The sequence below is a fragment of the Strix aluco genome, chromosome 6 (assembly GCF_031877795.1).
Source record: "Strix aluco isolate bStrAlu1 chromosome 6, bStrAlu1.hap1, whole genome shotgun sequence".
In the NCBI taxonomy this organism is placed as follows: Eukaryota; Metazoa; Chordata; class Aves; order Strigiformes; family Strigidae; genus Strix; species Strix aluco.
In genome coordinates this window covers 44,354,563-44,373,510 of record NC_133936.1, presented here as the reverse complement: position 1 = coordinate 44,373,510, position 18,948 = coordinate 44,354,563, and the positions used below count along the sequence as shown (strand labels likewise).

Below are 18,948 nucleotides of genomic sequence, written 5' to 3'. Positions count from 1 at the left end.
ACATTGCTCATCCTCCCATGTTCCAGAAGGTAGAGGAAAGAAAAAAAAAAGGGGGGGGGGGAGGGAGGCAGAATAACACTGATGGAAAATGAATGGGGATAGGAATCGGAGTGAAAGGAAGGGTGCATTGCAGATGAAAGCCGTGGTCAATCCTATTATTTCACCACCACAACAGAACTTTCCAGCATGGTTGCTAATCTTCAAGGCCAACCCAACAAGAGTCCCTAAAACAGCTTCTCATTACCTTCCAAAACAGAGGGGAGAAAAAAAGAAAAAAAAAAAAAAAGATTCTATTCTGATCATCCAGCATGTCAGACGTGGTAAGAAAAAGAAAATGGGTCAATTTTTTTTTCTCTCACAACATAGAAGGGTACATAGGACTCTGACCTGTTCACACCACCTGTGTTAACTGCCATGTCTCTCTCAAATTCCTAGTTTATGAATTAGTTCTACTGAGGACATAGCAGGGTTTGGATAATGAACTTAATTATAGTGCATTCCCCCAGGTGAATGAGAAGTGACAGTCTACCCCCTTTCTGAGGAATAGGCTTCTCATTTGAAAAACAAAAAATTGAAGGGTGTGGGGTGTAAAAAAAGACAGCAGTAAAAAGGTGTAAAACTCTTTTTCACTGTAGTAATCCAACAAACATAGCTACAAGAGTCTCAGCTGTCACCATTACAATTATACCAATGCAATGGGATAACTCTGAAACATATGGTTCCATTCACAACATCTAACTCAGTTTAGATAAATACCTCCCACAAATTCTAGACAGGACAGCTGAACCTCAGCAGCCACTGTCAGCAACAGACCCAACCGCACCTTCACAGACCAACACAAGCTTTACAGTGTCACGTGGCTGATGTGCAGAATGGAGGAGGACACCAATGTTTAGGAAAAACAGCTGCTGTCATCTCAGTGCCCGGCTCAACAGATGTGCTCCTGCCTAGCCCAGTGACAATGCCTCTCTCCTCCGCCTCTCCCTTCTCCTCTCGCTCTACCAGCAAACCAGTTCACGGTTAGGGCATCCCACAGACCAGCTGTCCACCTGCCACCCAGCTACCTGGAATGTCTTTATCTCCACAGACATGTGGCCTTCCAATGGACTTCAGACCTATCCTGAAGCAGAGTAGGAAGATTCTGAACCCACTTTTGGAAAGAAAACACTGTTCCTGACCATACCAAGTAAGGATGCTATTTCCTTTTTATAGTTTAATGGTATCAGCAACTCCGTCCAGCAGTAACAGCTTTTGCCCATGAAACCACCAGCTTTTCACAGCAGGCAAGAAATCTGCTTGGATAGAAACAAAACGAAGGTTTTGGAGCAAAGGCCTACCATCATGAAGGCAGCAGCTTTGATCTCCTAGAAGACATCCTCGAAGATGGCTACAGCTGGAATTCCATATATCCACTCACTGTGATCACTTCAAATAGCAGCAAATTAAATCTTCCACCTGTTACCGGCTATGAAAACCCCTCTTTGCCTTAAAATAACCAAATCTCTCCCTAATAATAGTCCCCTAATACATGCATTAAACAACATAAACATAAGAATGACACAAATTGAGAACGTGCTTAGAGACCCACCAATGAAACACTGGACTCCCACAAGGTCAAGCCATTATATTAGATTCTGAACATTTCAGGAGGGCAATGTTAGCTACATCGTTGTGTAGTTTTACAATCAAAGTCTGTCACAGCAAAACTAAATACAGGCACATTTTGATAAAAGGATCCAAATATGCTGCCCACATAAGGCACATCTGAGTTGGCTACCACTTGTTGGCTGATATACAGTATAGCATTAAAGCAGTGTGTATTCAGAGACTATGACAGCACCTGCCTTCCAGACAGGGCTGGCAGAAAGAGCTAGCCTTGTTCCATTGACTGATAGTCACCAACAGCTAACTCTCACGCCCCTCTTCAGATATCTCACACGACCAGAATTAAAGGATCCCTTGTGTATGGTAGCCATGAAACTTGCAATGGCAACCACTCCTTGCCACAAGACTGTTTTATAATAAATAAATAAATAAATAAATCAGAAACCTCCTTTCCTTTGAACATTGAGTGACTGTCACAAACCAGACCTAAGGATAGGAGCTAGCCTGAAGGATGTCAGACAGTTGCCGAGACCTGCGCCAGGTGTAACGTGAGAACAAGCTTTGTAGACTTACTCAGTCCCCATGGGCATTTGGCAAGCCCCATGTACTATCACACAATTAACAGTTTCTGTTGGAGAGGCCCAGAAATTAAGCAACAAAGATGCTGCAGGTCAAGTTTCACAGACTGCCATCCACTTGCCAATCATCTGTCTGCCCAGTTCCAACAGTTCTCCTCACTGACAGCCTCAGATTATATTTATTTCCAAGTACTAAAATGGCAGCAAAGTAGCAAACAACTGCAATTTGCAGATATACTTTTTGAACACGTCCGTAACAGAAAACTACCACTTTAAGGCCCAAAAAAACTTAACACCCAAATGCTTTATCATAACAATAGTCGAAGTGTGTGTGCATGCATGCCTCTGCCTCACCTGACTGCACATACAGTATTTTAATACCACATCAATACTGATAGCGTAACAAAAGCAACTAAGTTAAACTTTTCAGCTCTGACCGCTACCTTTGGTCTTTATAAGAAAGGTGTTCTGCCCAAAATAAGTATTCTGTTATCAACTTATTTTTTAAAAAACCCAACCAGACTGTTAGTATGGGCTAATACTGGCTAGCTGTTATTACAAAAAGTATTTGTTGGAGTATTGCTGGAATATTTGCAGTAGCCAAAAATGTCAGAGGCTAAATACATTTAATTTTTTGCAGGAAACCTTTCTTAGCTGACACCTTCTTTCACACAGCTGTACGCATTACACTACCTGCAGTACTTCAAAACACACCAAAAACAACCAGAACCGCACAAAGCTTCCTTGTCACATGCACCAAATCTTCCTTTCTTAAATGGGAAATAAATAATTGGGATCAAAACTATGTGAGAGTCAGCTTTCTGCCCAGGCAGACGCAAACATCTCACTGGGAACCAGACAATTCCATCTAAACTGCCACGCTTTCTCCACTACAACTTAGCCAGGCTCAGAAGAAACTTTGGAGCGATGTGTTTGGAGATGGAAAACACAACACCCCAAATAGTGAATAAAAATCATAATTAAGACAGTAAACTACATGACAATTCATTTCTATCTCAGGGCTAATTCTGTAGCCTGTTTGATAGAAGTCATCAAGAGCAGCACTTCCCATCTGGCAAACAGTGGGTAACGGAATAGATTTGAACTAGAAAAAAATATCTTCAGCCTCTTTACAGTAGGTAATCTCTGTTAAGAGTTACAGCTCAGTTCCAAAATAAGACTGACCTACAAATTCCTTAAAGCTGATCAGAAATTCAGACCGAAAAAAAGAAAAGTGTTATAACACTCACACGCTGGTCATACAGCCACCTGAAAGTCTGTAAACCCACATTTTTCTTTCCTCAGCTTTTATATAACATTTACTGAATGCAAATCACGTTATGTATCCAAACGGCCCGGTCTCACCAGAACCACATAGCAACAAGTACAGAAAACCTCCAAGAAAAGAAACAAGCTAGTCACATGTTCTTGTAAGACTCGGAACTGCTAGCTAAGAGGACTACCACCATGAACAACTCTACGAAACGAAGCCACACAAGCCAACACCAGTGGGATGCTCCTCGCTGCCACACAGACACGCAATACAGTTTTGTCTTTGACTACTTCTACATATATTGTCCTTGGATTAGAAAGGAAAAAGCAAGGCATCTTCCTGCACAGGTGACCTGAAAGAAGCAAAAAAGTGACCCAATTCCACACGCCCTAGGCTTCGGAGAGTAGAAGCGAAGCTGCTCAAATGGTGGAAGCGCACCCTTCAGAAAGAGGTCTTTGAACATCAAGATTTATTTCTGCCAGAGGAAGGGTTTCACGACCTCTCGAGCTTTTCTCTTACCTTAACATGCATCTCGTTGCATAAGCCAGCAAATTATAGCCATGGAAAAAAATGTAGCAGAAAAACTGGGAAAGCTCTGAAGAGGAAAAGGATAAAAATTGGGAGCCTTTTGCGTGAGAGAAGAGTCAATGTTGTTTTGAGGCACAGCTTTCAAACAGAACGTGGCTTTCACGAATGCACAAATTATACAAGTAACATCTGTGTCTGAGACATGCTCTTCAAAATTATCATACCTTAATGAAATGCAGTGTAACAAGTACATTTAGATATATGAAAATATACACCAAAAAATACACAAATACATGATACGCAATAATAAAACAGGTACAGGCTTTAAAAAAAGCACATTGATGTTATTCCTACAAAATCTCTACTGCAGATTGGATTTAAAAAAAAAAAAAATGGTGTTTATAACCTTATAAGGAAGTTCTCCTTCCATGGACAGAAGAAAAAAATATTTTATAGTGACTAATAAAAAACTAAAGTAGTGGACTCCCACGGCATCACTTTTATGCTGTTACAGAAGATCCTGCCAGGCTGATTGGGGAACTCCACATCTTTACATAACATTAGAAAGTTGCAGCCTCTTATAGTCTTAAGGTAAGAAAGTCTACAGATTAATGAGCTACAGTTCAGCTTAGCTGCCAACCACAGTCTCAACACTGTCCTTATCTCTCAAGAAGGTTGTGGCAGATCTCTTAGTTTTCACTAAAAGATTTGCTGGTTTTTTCAGCAAGAAAGAAATTACATCGTTGATATAACAAAGCAACGTAACAGCATTGTTCTAGGGGTTTTTTTTTTTAGTCCCAGCTATTTTTTTTCTAGTACATGAAGAATATAAACAATTGTCAAGCAAGAGATTAGGATCTTGTACAAGTGGAAGGATCCCTAACAGTGACCAGAATCACAGCAAGAGTTGGGAGTTCCCTCCCCATTCAAAACTCTTCTAAAGCTGAACATTGCATTTGGGATTTTGAGTTGTCTTTAGAGAGTAGCAATGCACTCTGACTGTCTTCCGTTTTCTCTACATCTAAACGCAAACACTTTTCTCAACTTTCACTATGACAACCTGGGGCAAAACCAAGGGAAGTTTTTAATCCTCTTCCCAACTTATTTATAGGTGAAAAATAATGTAATCAAAGAGAACATACATCATTCCTGCCCCAGCATACGACACATTTCAATTAACAAAGTATACATAAAAAGTAGAAAGGAACTTGTGCTAAAGATTCTTCTTTTATTTTCCTCCCTTCCCCTCAGATTATGGTAACATCTTCCTAAGTACAACCTTCTCGAATTTACAGCGTATTCAGCATAAGAAATCCCCCGTTAAATCTCCCTGCACTCTGCCTGTTTTCACACACACAAGCCTTCACGAAGGCAGAGGTCAGCTACAACATCCATACACAAAGAGCAGAAGAGCACTCACTGTACATCCAGTAAAAGGCTGCTCAAAACTTGAGGAGGCCGTTGTCAGCAGTGGCCTTCCACTATGGGCTGGATTCTAGTCAAAGAGGGAAATAACCGACAATCTCTACAGGTATTAAATGACTTCCACTTTACACAGATTAAAATGCAAGTATCTAATCCTAGATCACTATTCCTTCCTCTCCAATTAAGCAAGTTTTGAATATTAATGACAGAGGAATCCATTAAAAGCAGCATATCAAACATCAAGTGATCGCAGAACACGAGCACGTAACATATTACCGGGTGCTGAAGAACTGCCCACAAACGCTTTCAAGTCATTCAGGCAAGGCACAAAAGGAATTGCATCTAAGATCACAAACTAAGTCTTCAGAGCGGTCAAGAACTTTGAGTTAACATTATCACTTTATCCAATCAATTAATTAATCCAGCAGCTATACAGCAATACAAAGTTCAGTACCAGATGCACTGCACTAAGAGAGTTCACAATCTCTTTAGGCATTTCACAGATTTAACATACTGCAGAATCACCGAATCCTCTGGGTTGGAAAAGCCCTTGAAGCTCCTCCAGTCCAACCATGAACCTCACCCTGACCGTTCCCAACTCCACCAGATCCTGCAGCGCTGGGTCAACCCGACTCTTCAACCCCTCCAGGGATGGGGACTCCCCCCCTGCCCTGGGCAGCCCATTCCAACGCCCAACAACCCCTTCTGCAAAGAAATGCTTCCTAAGAGCCAGTCTAAGTAGACCCATATTAAAAAAAAAAAAAGATTCCAGTGGTTAAACACAGAGTCAGGACCCAGGCAAAAGAGGAGCCAACCCCAGGACATCTTGGCCGACAGCAGGCACACACGCAAGAGCCGCTGTCCCACGCGTGGCTGCGGTGAGAGCACGCGGGTGCCAGCCCCACACGGCTCACGAGGCACAGCAACTCCTCTTGCACAAGCAACAGTATGTGTCAGGCACTGCTTCCTACTCTGCTGGCAGGCATGCAGCAACACGTTAAACTTGGACAACGAAGTTATTAATCCTACACTTTTCCCCTGCCTCTCCACCAAAGGTTCCACACTGGAGGCGAGAACAGCCGATCCGTGAATCATTTCCTAAACCACGACATATGTCAGGCAGCACGTTAAGGTGAAATAACCCCAGTTTTGCCCACCTGAACATATTGATCTGAAAACTACGACATCTGAGGAACAGATTGAATGCTCCTACCCCAAGGTCCATGGCATTAACAGCTTTTTAGCAATTCTATTCTAAGGTGCAGCTCGACAACATCGCTAAGGAAAATGCAATGACTATCTTAGACTGGCTCTTAGGAAGCATTTCTTTGCAGAAGGGGTTGTTGGGCGTTGGAATGGGCTGCCCAGGGCAGGGGGGGAGTCCCCATCCCTGGAGGGGTTGAAGAGTCGGGTTGACCCAGCGCTGCGGGATCTGGTGGAGTTGGGAACGGTCAGTGTGAGGTTCATGGTTGGACTGGAGGAGCTTCAAGGGCTTTTCCAACCGAGGTGATTCTGTGATTCTGTAACTGGTCCCGGAAAACGCTGCCTCAATCTCCTCTGCCCCTCGCGTGCTCTCCCGCGTCTACACCTGCCTGTCCTCAGGGTGGGCCACGCCAAGGAACCAACATGCAAAAAACCCCGCCCCAATTCTACCAAGAAAACAAGTACAATTCCCATGGGCACCATAGAAGGACTGTTACCACCAAACACAAGCCTAGAGGTGGAAGGAAAGGAACCGAACCTCTTGGGGGCAGCAGATCAATCGATGGGCTTTAAGCACGTTGAACCTTATCCTGGCAGCGCATCTTTGCCACCTCTGGGCAAGGGCTTGTTAACTAGAGATGTGGAGGGAATGTCACCGTGTTCCTGCCTGGAAACTTGACATACAGGAGAGCATGAAAACGTTCGGAATTGCAGAGAGATCTGAAGCGAGAGGTTTAAGATTTTAGCTGTAATTAGGAATAGATATCTTTTTTTTAAATGGTGTTTTCAGAGTATCCAGCTGCATACTAACTGACCGTTTCGGTGCCAGCTGAGATTGAGCGGAAAAACCTCTCGTGGTTGTTCCAGAGCCCTCTGAAAGGGCCCTTCCACCGCGTCCCCCCGGGGGGCAGCGGCAGAGGCCGGGCGGCCGGAGCCCCCCCCCCAGCGCAGCCCATCCGCCGCCCCGCCCGCGGGGTCCCGGGGAGGAGAGCGCGGCCCCGCAGCCCCGAGCCCGGCTCGCTGTTGCAGGTGTCCCCCCCGGCCCCGATCCTCCGCGGGCTGGCGGCGGGAGAGGAGCCCCGGGCCCGCAGGCCGCACCGCTGCGCCGGAGCCCGGGGCACGGGGCTCCCGCCGCCCCCAGGCCCCTCGGAGGGGCCCGGCCCCCGCCCCGTCCTGGGCGGGCGGCGGAAGCGACCCGCAGGCTTCCTGCCGCGGCGCGGGCCGGGCACCCCGCCCCGCCCTCGCCCCGGTCCCGGTGCCGGTGCCCGGCCGCGCTCACCCTCCGACAGCTCCAGCTCCAGCTCCGCCAGGCTCTCGCGCACCTCGGGCGGCAGCGGCACCGCCTCCAGGGAGCAGCCGCCGCGCTCCGCCGCCATGGTGCGGCCGAGCAGCGAGCGGGCCCCGCCGGAGCCGCCGCCCAGCGCTGCCGCAGGTGGGGCCGGAGGCGGGGGGAAGCGGCGGCGGCGGCCCCGGGACGGGCCGGGCCGGGCCGGGAGGAGGCGCCGCGCCGACCCTGTGGCCCCGCGCAGCCGCTGCCGCAGCCGCGTGCCCCGCGCCAGGGGCGGGCCGGGGCGGGCCGGGGCGGGCCGGGGGCGCAGGAGCCCCCTGGCGGCGGGAAGCGACCGCCGGCGGCTCCGGCAGCGGGAGGCGGCGCCGCTGAGGGCGGGGGAGCGCCCGCCCCGCCCCGCCGGGACACGGAGCTCGGGGCCAGCGGCGAGCGCTCCCCCAGGGCCGTGCGCCTTCCGCGGCGGAGCGCGGGGAGCCCCGGGGCTGCGGAAGGCCCCGGCCCCCGGCGTGTCCCAGCACGAGCCGCCCTCTCCCTCATCCGGTTCCCGCCCTTCCCCTTCCCGGTGCTGCGCCCCCCCGGGAACACCGGCACCGCGCGTGTGTCCCTCCCCACCTCATCCAGGGAACGGGGAACGTGGCCGAGCCCGAGGCCGCAGGGCCCACCCTGCCCACAGCGCCTGCACAGAGGTTTTCATGGAGCAGAATCCCCGGGAGTACTCGGGAATAGGAGAACTTGGATGTGAAGTGCTGCTTGGGCCTGCGCAAAGTTTAAAAAAAAAAAAAAAATTAAAAGACAACCACCCTTGAAGGTGACCGCAGGGACCAGCAGGAAATGTTTTGCAGCCCGTATGGATGCAGCGGCGCAGCCCAGTTCAAGCACAGGTGCCAGGGCGGACGCGGGGCAGGACAGCAGGGCCTGGTCTGCCCCCGGCATTCCTCAGCCCCCAGAGACTCCTGCGAAGGCAAAGCCAGGACCTGGCCAGTGGGCCTGGCCACAGGGGCTGCTCAGCCACTAACAGGATCTTTCCTGAAGCCAGAAAGTCGGGAAGAAATCCGGGGCAAAGTTTTCCACCAACAACTACTTCTATCAGCAGTACAGTTCTCCCTCTGAGAGTGACCAGGTTTGTGTTGGCATCACATGTGGGGCAGGGGCCGTGCAGCCCCCCCAGGCCTCTGGAATCAGTGTGTTCTCTGCAGGTTGCCCTCCGGAGTGCAGCGCTGCAGGTCACCCGGCCGTGGCACCGCACCTGCTGTCCCTGCGAGGCTGCAGAGTTCTGTTTGTTCTGAGAACAGGACACTGCGCTGCTGAGGACGTCATCACCTGAAAGCTGTTCTCATGCACGTACATGACAGGTACTAAAAAAATTACCCAGGTTTCACGTGGGTTAGCGTAGGTTCACGTCACACAGCGGCCCAGCACCAGTGGTGCAGTAGAGCCTCCCACAAGGGAGCAGTTTGGGGCTGCACACCGCCAAGCAGCAAGAGACAGCACCCCATCCATGTTTGCCAGCTCCGTGTTTGCGTTCTGTGCAATGTGGGTCACCGGGTGGGAGACAGGCAGACATTTGCATTAACAGATACTCCAGGTCACTGCAGCAGTAGGAGAACCTGTACTCACACTCCATTCAGGCCAGATTACCAAAAAATGAGTTTGAGGATGAGCCACTCTCTGTTCCTGTTACCTACAACTGGTCCTTCCTTCCCTTTCCTTCTGCTCCTGCCATCTTCTTCCCCTACCCAGCCCTGAAATGCTTCAGGCTCTGATTTCTTTACTCACACTACTGAGGTCGACACATCACAAGAGGGCGGGTCCCGTGAGGCTGCCCTTCGCCACACCAGCACTTGGAAAGCCATGCCGTTCAAAACTTGACCACCTCACGCTGAGCAGAAGCGTTTCTACCACAGCGCTTCCCTGTCCTTCAGAAAACCGTCTCTTTGGGATCCAGGGAGCTGATGGGAGCGTAGCCATGGGCAACATGTCCTGAAGGAGGGACAGGCTTGATTTCTTCTCTGCAGATTTTGGGTTGACCCAGCGCTGAGGGATCTGGTGGAGTTGGGAACGGTCAGGGTGAGGTTCATGGTTGGACTGGAGGAGCTTTGAGCGCTTTTCCAACCAAGAGGATTCTGGGATTTCTTTTCTGAGTAGGAAGCTGCAGCATCTGCCTCTTACCCCCCACATCCCACCCATGTTTCTGGGAACAGCAAATGCCCAAGGAGACTATCTTAGAGGGGCAACTGCAGTGCCTGTGGGGTAGGAGGTCTCCATGGAGGGAGGAGTCAGGCAGGGGACTGACACCTCACAGGCTGTCACGGGAAGGTTCCACATGAACACACAGCAGAATACAAGCCCTGCAGAGGTATGTGCAGAGGCAGGGGACGAGCCCAGCCCTTCAGTGGGTGCAGACTGCTTGGCTTCCACAGGTGGTGTGGGAGCCTGGCTGGGGAAGCCTCAGCAGCCAACGAACAGCTCGCATGACCTGGAGGTGACTTGCTAACAGCCAGCCTTACTTCCTTCACAGTCCCCGTTTCTGAAGATGAAGTAGGCTGTGCATAGGAATGCTTCAATTATCCACAAAGTGCAAAGGGAAAATAGCGTTTGTTCCTAGGGTTTTTGGGTACACACTAAGGGAATACTTGAATTGTTTTCATCCTAAGAGCAGTGAATCTTTGGGACATTAAATTACTTATCCTGTAGATTGATTTAAAAATGTGCAAATGCAAAGCCAAGTTCACTTGAAACAGAACTGATCCTCATGATGTGCCAACCTACGAACACCAGGGCACGCCAGGGAACTAGATAAATACACAGCTGTTACAATTCTGCCTGTACTTTTTCTAAAGAAAAAGAAAGAGAAGAATGAATCTTAGGTAATCCCAAGAACCATGTGGCTTCTGTGAAATATCACAGAAAGAAGTCTTTATTCAGCATGGTATTTGGAACGTTTCTGCACTATGATACATTATGAATGGAAATGGGTGTACCACCAGAACCTCCTCTTCCCCCCCCTTCCCTTTTCCCTTCTCTGACCAGCAACTTCATACACAGCCCCCCAAAAAGTACCTACAGCACAAGGGCAGAGCTAGGATTTGCACTCAGGACTTTCACTTACATTAGAGGTAGAGAGAGTTTAGGGGTTTTGTTTGTTTTTACCAAAAATGTGCGCAGCTAAACAAAAGTTATGAGCCTTTTGAATTAGGAAAATGAAGCAAAAAGGATCCAGACTAAATAGGACAGATCAGTACCAGCAGTCCAGTTGTGTTAAAAACTTCTAATTCAGTGCTTGTAAGCTTTACTTATTTTTCTATCCCATCTATTTGCACTTTAGACTGAACTTAATTTCTACTTCCCTGCCTTGACTCTGTTTATTTTCCCCTTTATAAACACTAGTCTAATCCAAATCTACTTTGGAAATAATTTATTTTTCTTAAAGTTCCTGAACATGGAAGCATTTCTGTAGCACAGATGCTCCAGTGCTGAGTGTCAGAAGCAGCTCTTTTCCAGACTACTCTAAGTCTCTGGTGAGGGCGCAGCCAGCTGAGTTCAGCTGTTTCCAAACTTCTGGAGCCTTCCAGAAGACCGGTGCCTGTCTTATCTCACAAGCTCCAGCACAGGTTTGCTCATATGTGGCCTAGCACCCATTACCTTTATTCAAATGATCAGCAGATACAGCCCAGCACCCTAGTGGCTGGTTGTGACAGGGCAGTGAGAGAAGATACCTGCCCGAGCTGTCACCCGGAGCAGGGAGGAGGGGACACGCCCGCAGTGCAGTAAGGGCAGACACCCTGCACTGTGTGGAAATACCAGACCTTGAAGAGAAGCAACCTCTCCCCAAAGCTCTGCTCAGCTGCCGTGGTGGCGGCAGGGGGGAAGAACCAGGTACTCCCACACTCCACTGCACCAGAGGGAACATGAGAGGAAACTGGAAGGACAGCTCTGCCAGGGAGTCAAGTTCATGGCTGGAAAGATCAGTCCGATGGGTGAAGGTCACTCTGGAGGAAAACCTGACATTCATTTGACTTCCCGAGCAGGCACAGATTAATTATATTGCATGAGTTCAGTCAGACCAAATACATCATGCATGCATAGCTCAGTCACAGAAGAGCTCAAGGAGTGGTGGCTTGACACTGAATTGGAATGTGAAGAGAGAGACTGAGGGAAGGACAACTTACTTATTGTCAAACCAGAAGAGCAAACCCTAAATTCACAGAAGGCTACACGGATCTTTGATATTTGGGAGAGTATTTGAGCTGTTCTATTAGTCAGAATGATCCTACATACATATTAAAACCCAAACAATTTTAGGAAAGGCAGGATAAGTAAATAGGTAAGGTGGAAACAAATAACCATACAATGTAAGAATTCACTAATAAAATGCCATTTTAATAACTTTTTTTACAAGGAATCCAGCTATACGCTATAGAAAAATAAACACCAAAGAGACTATTTGCAACTTACAATACAGTGATGCAGGCACACTTCAGCTGTTAACTTAGTAATAATTTCACATGAGAATGTAAAACATTGTTCTTAGTGAAAAGTAATTTCCTCTTAAAGTACTAAAATATAATAAAAAGAGTCATATAAAAATCTGATGCAAAAGCACTGCCCTTTATTCAGTTGCACAAGAGATCACAAGCGCCTCCATTCAGTACTGACCAACTCAGAAGGAAGCAGTAAGTCAGGGGGGTTCACAGCACAGATCTCAAGTGTTCTCATCACTTCTTCACGTTTCCCTGGCGAGGTGGGCCTGGAACTTTTCCTAAATTTAAATAAAACGAATGAGTATTAGAAAACTGCTTGTGTTACGAAGCAACAGGGTGCAGTTAGCAGCATGTAATTTCCTCGATGTGCTTCATTGTGAGCTACGCTGAAAGCAATTCCTGTTTTCATGAGGCACCTAGGAGCAATACAGATTGGAAAAAAAAGATTTGAAAGCTCACGCGTCTGCCGAAGCGAACCTTCGGACACCAAGCCCAGTGCTCCATCACGGGCTACCTTACACCCAGGCACAGCGCTGCTCAGCTCAGCCCCAGCGCTCCTGCTCCTGCAGCGAGTTCTGTGGCTGGACAAGGTCTTGTCACTGATTAGATGTTTTAAAGTTCATTAGAAACTGGGAAATCATTTTGCTTACAGCACTGTTCTAAAGGTTGCAACATCATTCTGTAATTCCTGACATCGTTCTGGTAACATGAAAATGACAAAAATGACATACACTTTCCACAAAATTGCTATTAATGGTGTCCCAGTTGTGGAATACTTATTCCACGTGTAGTGGAAAGCAAAATACCTTATTTCTATAAATGCTGTCAGGTTTCAAATCTAAAATTTGTTCATCTATCTTTATCTGCCATAAACAATTGCAGTATGGGGACGGACACACGACCCAAAACCACAAAGTCATGGTATTAAGGTTTCTAGGTAAAATCCTACTAAGAATAATGTCAGACTTCCCATATGGAAGTGTCACTGTAGCTGTTGACTTCAGTGATAGAAGCAAGACTAGAATTTATAAGCAAAGCTAGCCTTTTTTTTTTTTTAATTAGCATCAGAAAACCAGGTAATATTTCAGACTTTCACCAGGGCTGTTGCCCAGCTCTACCAGACTCCTGTGAATGTTGACAAAGCCCAGATGCCTCCCTTTCTAGAGAAACGTGTAATCTTAAAGTATAATTTTTCAAAGTTAATACTAAAAATGTGTTAGGAATGTAATCATTAAAAAAAATTGCCTCAGAACTTAAGAATCATTATTCTTCTAAAAGCAGTAAAGTCAGTAGTCACAATAATGCCTTTTATAAATTGTGGGGAAACTGAATGAGAACAATAGAGCACCTCTGCGAGGCAGGTTGAGTGTTCAGCCCTGGTACTGCTGGCAGCCAGGGTGGTGGGTGCCATTTGAATGAGTGTCTGCAATGACTGCAGGGCCAAGAGCCCCTCATTTAATGCTGTGATCAGTGACTGAATCCCCACTCCTCCTCCCACAAAAACCACCACACAGATGATCTGCTGACAATAAAGACAGGAGGAGTGGCCAGCGGTAAGAGCTCTGGTGACTTGCAGAGATTTTGTGGATACGGTCAAATATTTTTCTCATCTCTGGACAACTGATATAAAGCCACACATCTTTGGGCAAAGGCTGAAGGACAATTACAGGAGGCAAGTCTGCCTGGGAAACAGCAGCTGACAATGGTTACGCTTGGTGAAAGAAACATGTAAGATGTGTATTGCAGTGTGTGAAGGAATCCACATGGCACAGCCCACCGTACCAGAGCCGGGCACCTTTCCAGCTTTTGGCTGAAATTGTGAGGAGCCAAGGGTGGTGGAAGGAAGGAACCAGTGCTTGCCTGGAGATCAAGGACCATGACACCCAAAAGGAGCATGACAAAGTAAACTGATTGTGGGGATGAGTAGCCAGAAGTAACACAGGGGAGGAACCAGCCACAGCAGATGGAAGAGATGAAGGTTGGATGAAAACATCCATGGTGTTATCTGACCTAGCGGCCCGGACCAGCTCAGACCAGAGGACTAGCAACACAAACCCGGGGGGCTGGAGGAAGCTTTGGGGAAGGTGCTCCTAAGATCTTGAAGGAACAGCTGTCAGGAGGCTCCTTGGGAGCCTCCACAGCAGAGGCAGCGCTGGAGCTTTGTGCTTCTCCCTGGGCCTGGGATGAAGCTCTGTGCTGGGGAGCGTGGTCATGATGGTCCATCCCTACCAGTGACCTGAGCTAGCCCGAGTGCCTCCCCCCATCCCCTCCCAGGGTCGCATGCAGGAGCAGCCTGCCCCAGCAGAGCCATGGCACAGGCTGTCTGCAGGTGCACCGATATTGTAAATATTATGTTGCTGCCCCGCGGTGGGGAAGGCAGGGAGCAGGAGGCTGCCTCCACAACACCATGGTCACACGTATAAACAAGGACCAGGTTATCTTTGTATTTGGTCTAGCACAAACAACACTGCAGCCGGAGGTCCAGCTCTGTTTTCACAATTCAGAGATACTAATACACTGGAAAAGGTTTAGACATAAGTCTCAAAAATAACAAAAGATTGGAAAACACATCTAATCATATCTTGATAGGAGGTGATTTGTGGATGATGTGATGACAGTTTATAAATTCTTCCTTGGGACAAGGAATTTCTGTGATATAACTAAGATATATAACCAGAGCGAGTAACTAGAAGATTAAATTCAGTCTAGAAATTAGGTGGAAGTGTTTTAAATAGCAAAGATAAGTGCTGCTACAATCCTTTGTGTGCTCTTTGATCAATCTTAGAACTAGATGGCTGTTTTTACCAGCCTCCAGATTTTTTGTTAATCTGCTAGGGAATATAAGGAAGTGATAAATGAGGGGAGTATTATAGTTTGTGCTGCAGAGGAAGCCATGTTCAGCTATTACAATGGTTCTCTTTGACTTTAAAGCAAATTAACTCTATACACAACTACATTTGAACTGCAACACTTGCTTAATTTAGACTTAATAACAGGAGGGGGCCAGAAAGCACATGAAATTATTCAGCCTTATCTCTGAAGAATTTCACTAAGAACTGATTTTGATTGACAGCCAGCTGAACATGAGCCAGCAGTGTGCCCAGGTGGCCAAGAAGGCCAATGGCATCCTGGCCTGTATCAGAAATAGCGTGGCCAGCAGGGACAGGGAAGGGATCTGACCCCTGTACTCGGCACCGGTAAGGCCGCACCTTGATTACTGGGTTCAGTTTTGGGCCCCTCACTCCAAAAAGGCCATTGAATGACTCGAGCGTGTCCAGAGAAGGGCAACGGAGCTGGTGCAGGGTCTGGAGCACAGGTCTGATGGGGAGCGGCTGAGGGAACTGGGGGGGTTTAGTCTGGAGAAGAGGAGGCTGAGGGGAGACCTCATGGCCCTCTACAACTCCCTGAAAGGAGGGTGCAGAGAGGGGGGATGAGTCTCTTTAATCAAGTAATGAGTGATAAGACAAGAGGGAATGGCCTCAACTTGCACCATGGAAGGTTTAGACTGGCTCTTAGGAAGCATTTCTTTACAGAACAGGTTGTTAGGCATTGGAATGGGCTGCCCAGGGCGGTGGTGGAGTCCCCATCCCTGGAGGGGTTTAAGAGTCGGGTCGACATAGCGCTGAGGGATCTGGTGGAGTTGGAAACTGCCAATGCTAGGTTAAAGGTTGGACTAGATGATCTTCAAGGTCCTTTCCAACCTAGATGATTCTATGATTCTATGATTTTGAGAAATGCCATACTTGACTAGTTTTTGATAGGATTCACAAAAAGATTTAATTTCAGAGACTTTATCCCCCCCCCCGATTATAACTATTCATTAAAATTATACTCTTTACATGCTTTAAGTGTTATAGGCAATATGTAGGAAGAACCTTGCAGAATAGCAGCCCAGACTGTTGGCTGCTGTGAGGGGTAACAAGGTAGTTCTTACCTGGCTGCACACCCCCTAGTCTTTGCTGGATAGCCTCTAAGCGATGGATGTATTCCGTTAGCGATCGTTCGGGATCCTGAGTAGGCAAAAGTGACTTTTCTGAAGCTGAACTTGTGGATAGATGCAATCTTAAAAAGAAAACAAATTATTTTCTTCTTCTCATGCTATACTCTCAAATAGATGTAATAAAGTTATGGGCAGTAATTCAGCGCAAAGCAAACTAGAACAACAGTAAAAGCCACCACTACCAAAAAATTACATATAAAATAATATAGAGCGGGCAGCTTTGTATATAAGGGAGTCAAAAGAAGGGATGTTTTGATAAAAGCTGGAGTACCTGTGAATAGATAGGATCTACTGGTACACAACACAAAGTCCCCCAGGTAAGAAAGCTGCAGTCAGAGGCAAGTCCAAATGGCCAAGTGAGAAAAGACCCACTTCTGCAGAGAAGGACTGAAGAGGAACATGCTACACCCTGGCACGCACTCTCCTGTTCAGCAGGTAAAATGCTGTCTTGAAGGACAAGGTTGAAAACGGGGACCCTTTAGATGGTACACTGCATTTCCTTTCTGGACATTAACACCACATTTCAAATATTAGCAGAAATGCTCGTTGGAGGGGACACTGTGCAAACATACTGCTCTTTGGAGCTAAGATTTGTTCCTTCCCCCTGCATCTTCTGATTAGCAGAAGGCAGTTCCTATCCACCCCTGCCTTCTGTATAGCTTTGCCAGGAAACAAAAGCAGCAACAGGCATCATTTAACGTACCTTGGATCCGTGTTAGACTTGAGCTACCATCACCCAGTCACACAGAGTGATTAGTCAGGGCCTACGATTATTAACACCCTTGTTCCATACAACACAGATGACTTTTCTCAATAGGCAAGCTGCCCACTACTCTTTCTGCCTGTCAGACCCATGGCACATCCAGTGCCATGACAGAGGAACAGGGTGGGGTAGAATTAAGTCTTTTTGGGAAATGCTTGCAAGTGTCTAACTCTCAAAAACGTTTTGATAAATTCTATGCAAACCAGAAGGCTACCTGTCCTTCGTGACAAGCACTGTCCTGTCCCCCAAAACAGTCAGCAATGTTAAAAAATCTAAAATAATTTGGAGCATTAGCTTTGTGATCAACACAGCTACTTCCTTGATACTCTTTTTTTCTGCTTCCCTGCTGGTTGGAGTTTCTAATTTAGCAAGGAGGTTAAGAAACAAACCACATGTCCCAGTCTGATGGGACTGAGAACAGCTAACCATCAACTCCTGCAAATCCTTATTTAAGGAGGAAGCCACACACAAGGCGTGGCTTGGGAGAGGAGACACTACACCCAGTAATGGGCTGTGCAATGCCCGAGGCTCCTCTGGGTCCTGGGAGAGCCTGGGAGCGGGAAGGTCAGTAACGGCTGAAGGCCACCTTCCTCCAACCAGCACAGAGCCTGCAGCTCAGGCACTGTCTTCGCAGCACTGTGCAGAATGTCACTGTGACATCCAACCCAGCAACAAGTCGCTGGGGTTGTATTTCTGTGCAGAACTGGCTGTAACAAATGAAAAACTGCAGCAGCATGCACCCTGCAAGCTCCCCATCTCCTATTTGTGTGTGTGCACAGAGCCTGAAGGCAGCTAATACTAACGCAGTGCTATCATATGGTAGGGCAGCTGCTTCCACAGGATGCTCAGAAATTAGTCTCCAACTTGGATGGCAAAGGCAACAAGAATTACCCCTCAGAGAAGGCTCACAGACATAGCCCTTGTAAATCCTGTAGCCAGTCCAAATTAAACTGGGGAACACCACTAGGAATGCTCTCAGCCCAAGAACGTCAGACATGCTGCCTGAAGCAAACACGTTTCTTCTCCTGTAGCATCTTGAAAGAAAACGTTTACCAGATCTGAGAAAACAAATTCCTCTTCTCGTTCCAGTACCTCCTCCAAGAAGTGGTTACATTTTTATGAAAGGCTGTTGTCCATCGGGGTGACTACACAGGCAGATACTGCGGACTGACCTGTTGTGTAAGCAGTAAGAAGATCTGGGGGAGCGGCTCACAAATCTGGCAGAGCTGGTTCTGTGGCACAGCCCCGTGTCCCGGGTGGGGGGAGAGCTGACGTGAACAGCTGGGGGCTGCTGCTCTTTCAGAATTTCTGTTCTAGCACCAGAAGCTGTGTTAAATATGAAACAGTTACATGTGCACTGGGAACCATTCAAAACAGGCTATCGTAAGCATAACCAATAAAACCCACAAGAATTACAGCAGAGTACAATTGTGTTTTAAATGCAGATAAAATACACTTTCTACAGCTTGTTGCTTTTTTGTTTTGTTTCTTTGTTTTAAGCAGACTTAACAGAAATTTGACATTTTAATGTCGAGCAACTGCCTCCTGCAAATGGAGAACTTGCACTGTTTTCTTTCTCCAGACTTGCTTTTTCAGTAGCTGTTGCTATACCCACACAGGGGACATTCTAACATATTTTTATAAATATTAGCAAAATATTTTTTCAAGAAATTTTAATACTTGTTGTTTGCTCTAACTATATGTTACTGTTGACTTACACTCTCTGACTTTAGAGACAGTGAAGAAAGAATGAGATTTTTTTTTTTGTCTGGTGAAGGTTTGGGGCACGGGGTGGTGGTGGTGT

The 18,948-nt window shown here is 47.2% G+C and overlaps 2 protein-coding genes across 21 annotated transcripts in view; both read right to left on the bottom strand.

Annotated features, from left to right (window-relative positions):
* DIP2A (disco interacting protein 2 homolog A) overlaps window positions 1–8,115 on the bottom strand; it is a 133,595-nt gene extending 125,480 nt beyond the window's left edge. For all 9 annotated transcript variants that reach the window (XR_012623881.1, XR_012623880.1, XM_074829953.1 and 6 more), the window contains exon 1: window positions 7,892–8,115. Coding sequence is in view for 7 of the 9 variants with exons in the window: in XM_074829953.1 (XP_074686054.1) it covers window positions 7,892–7,988 (97 nt within the window). In the remaining 2 variants the exon portion in view is untranslated. The remainder of the gene's footprint in view (window positions 1–7,891) is intronic.
* Window positions 8,116–12,259: 4,144 nt separating this feature from the next.
* The window catches only part of PCNT (pericentrin), a 104,772-nt gene continuing 98,083 nt past the window's right edge, over window positions 12,260–18,948 (bottom strand). For all 12 annotated transcript variants that reach the window (XM_074829939.1, XM_074829940.1, XM_074829943.1 and 9 more), the window contains 3 exons: window positions 18,317–18,470; window positions 16,316–16,443; window positions 12,260–12,659 (listed from right to left, as the gene is read on the bottom strand). In XM_074829939.1, coding sequence (XP_074686040.1) covers window positions 12,616–12,659; window positions 16,316–16,443; window positions 18,317–18,470 — 326 coding nt within the window. In that variant the 3' untranslated portion in view covers window positions 12,260–12,615. The remainder of the gene's footprint in view (window positions 12,660–16,315; window positions 16,444–18,316; window positions 18,471–18,948) is intronic.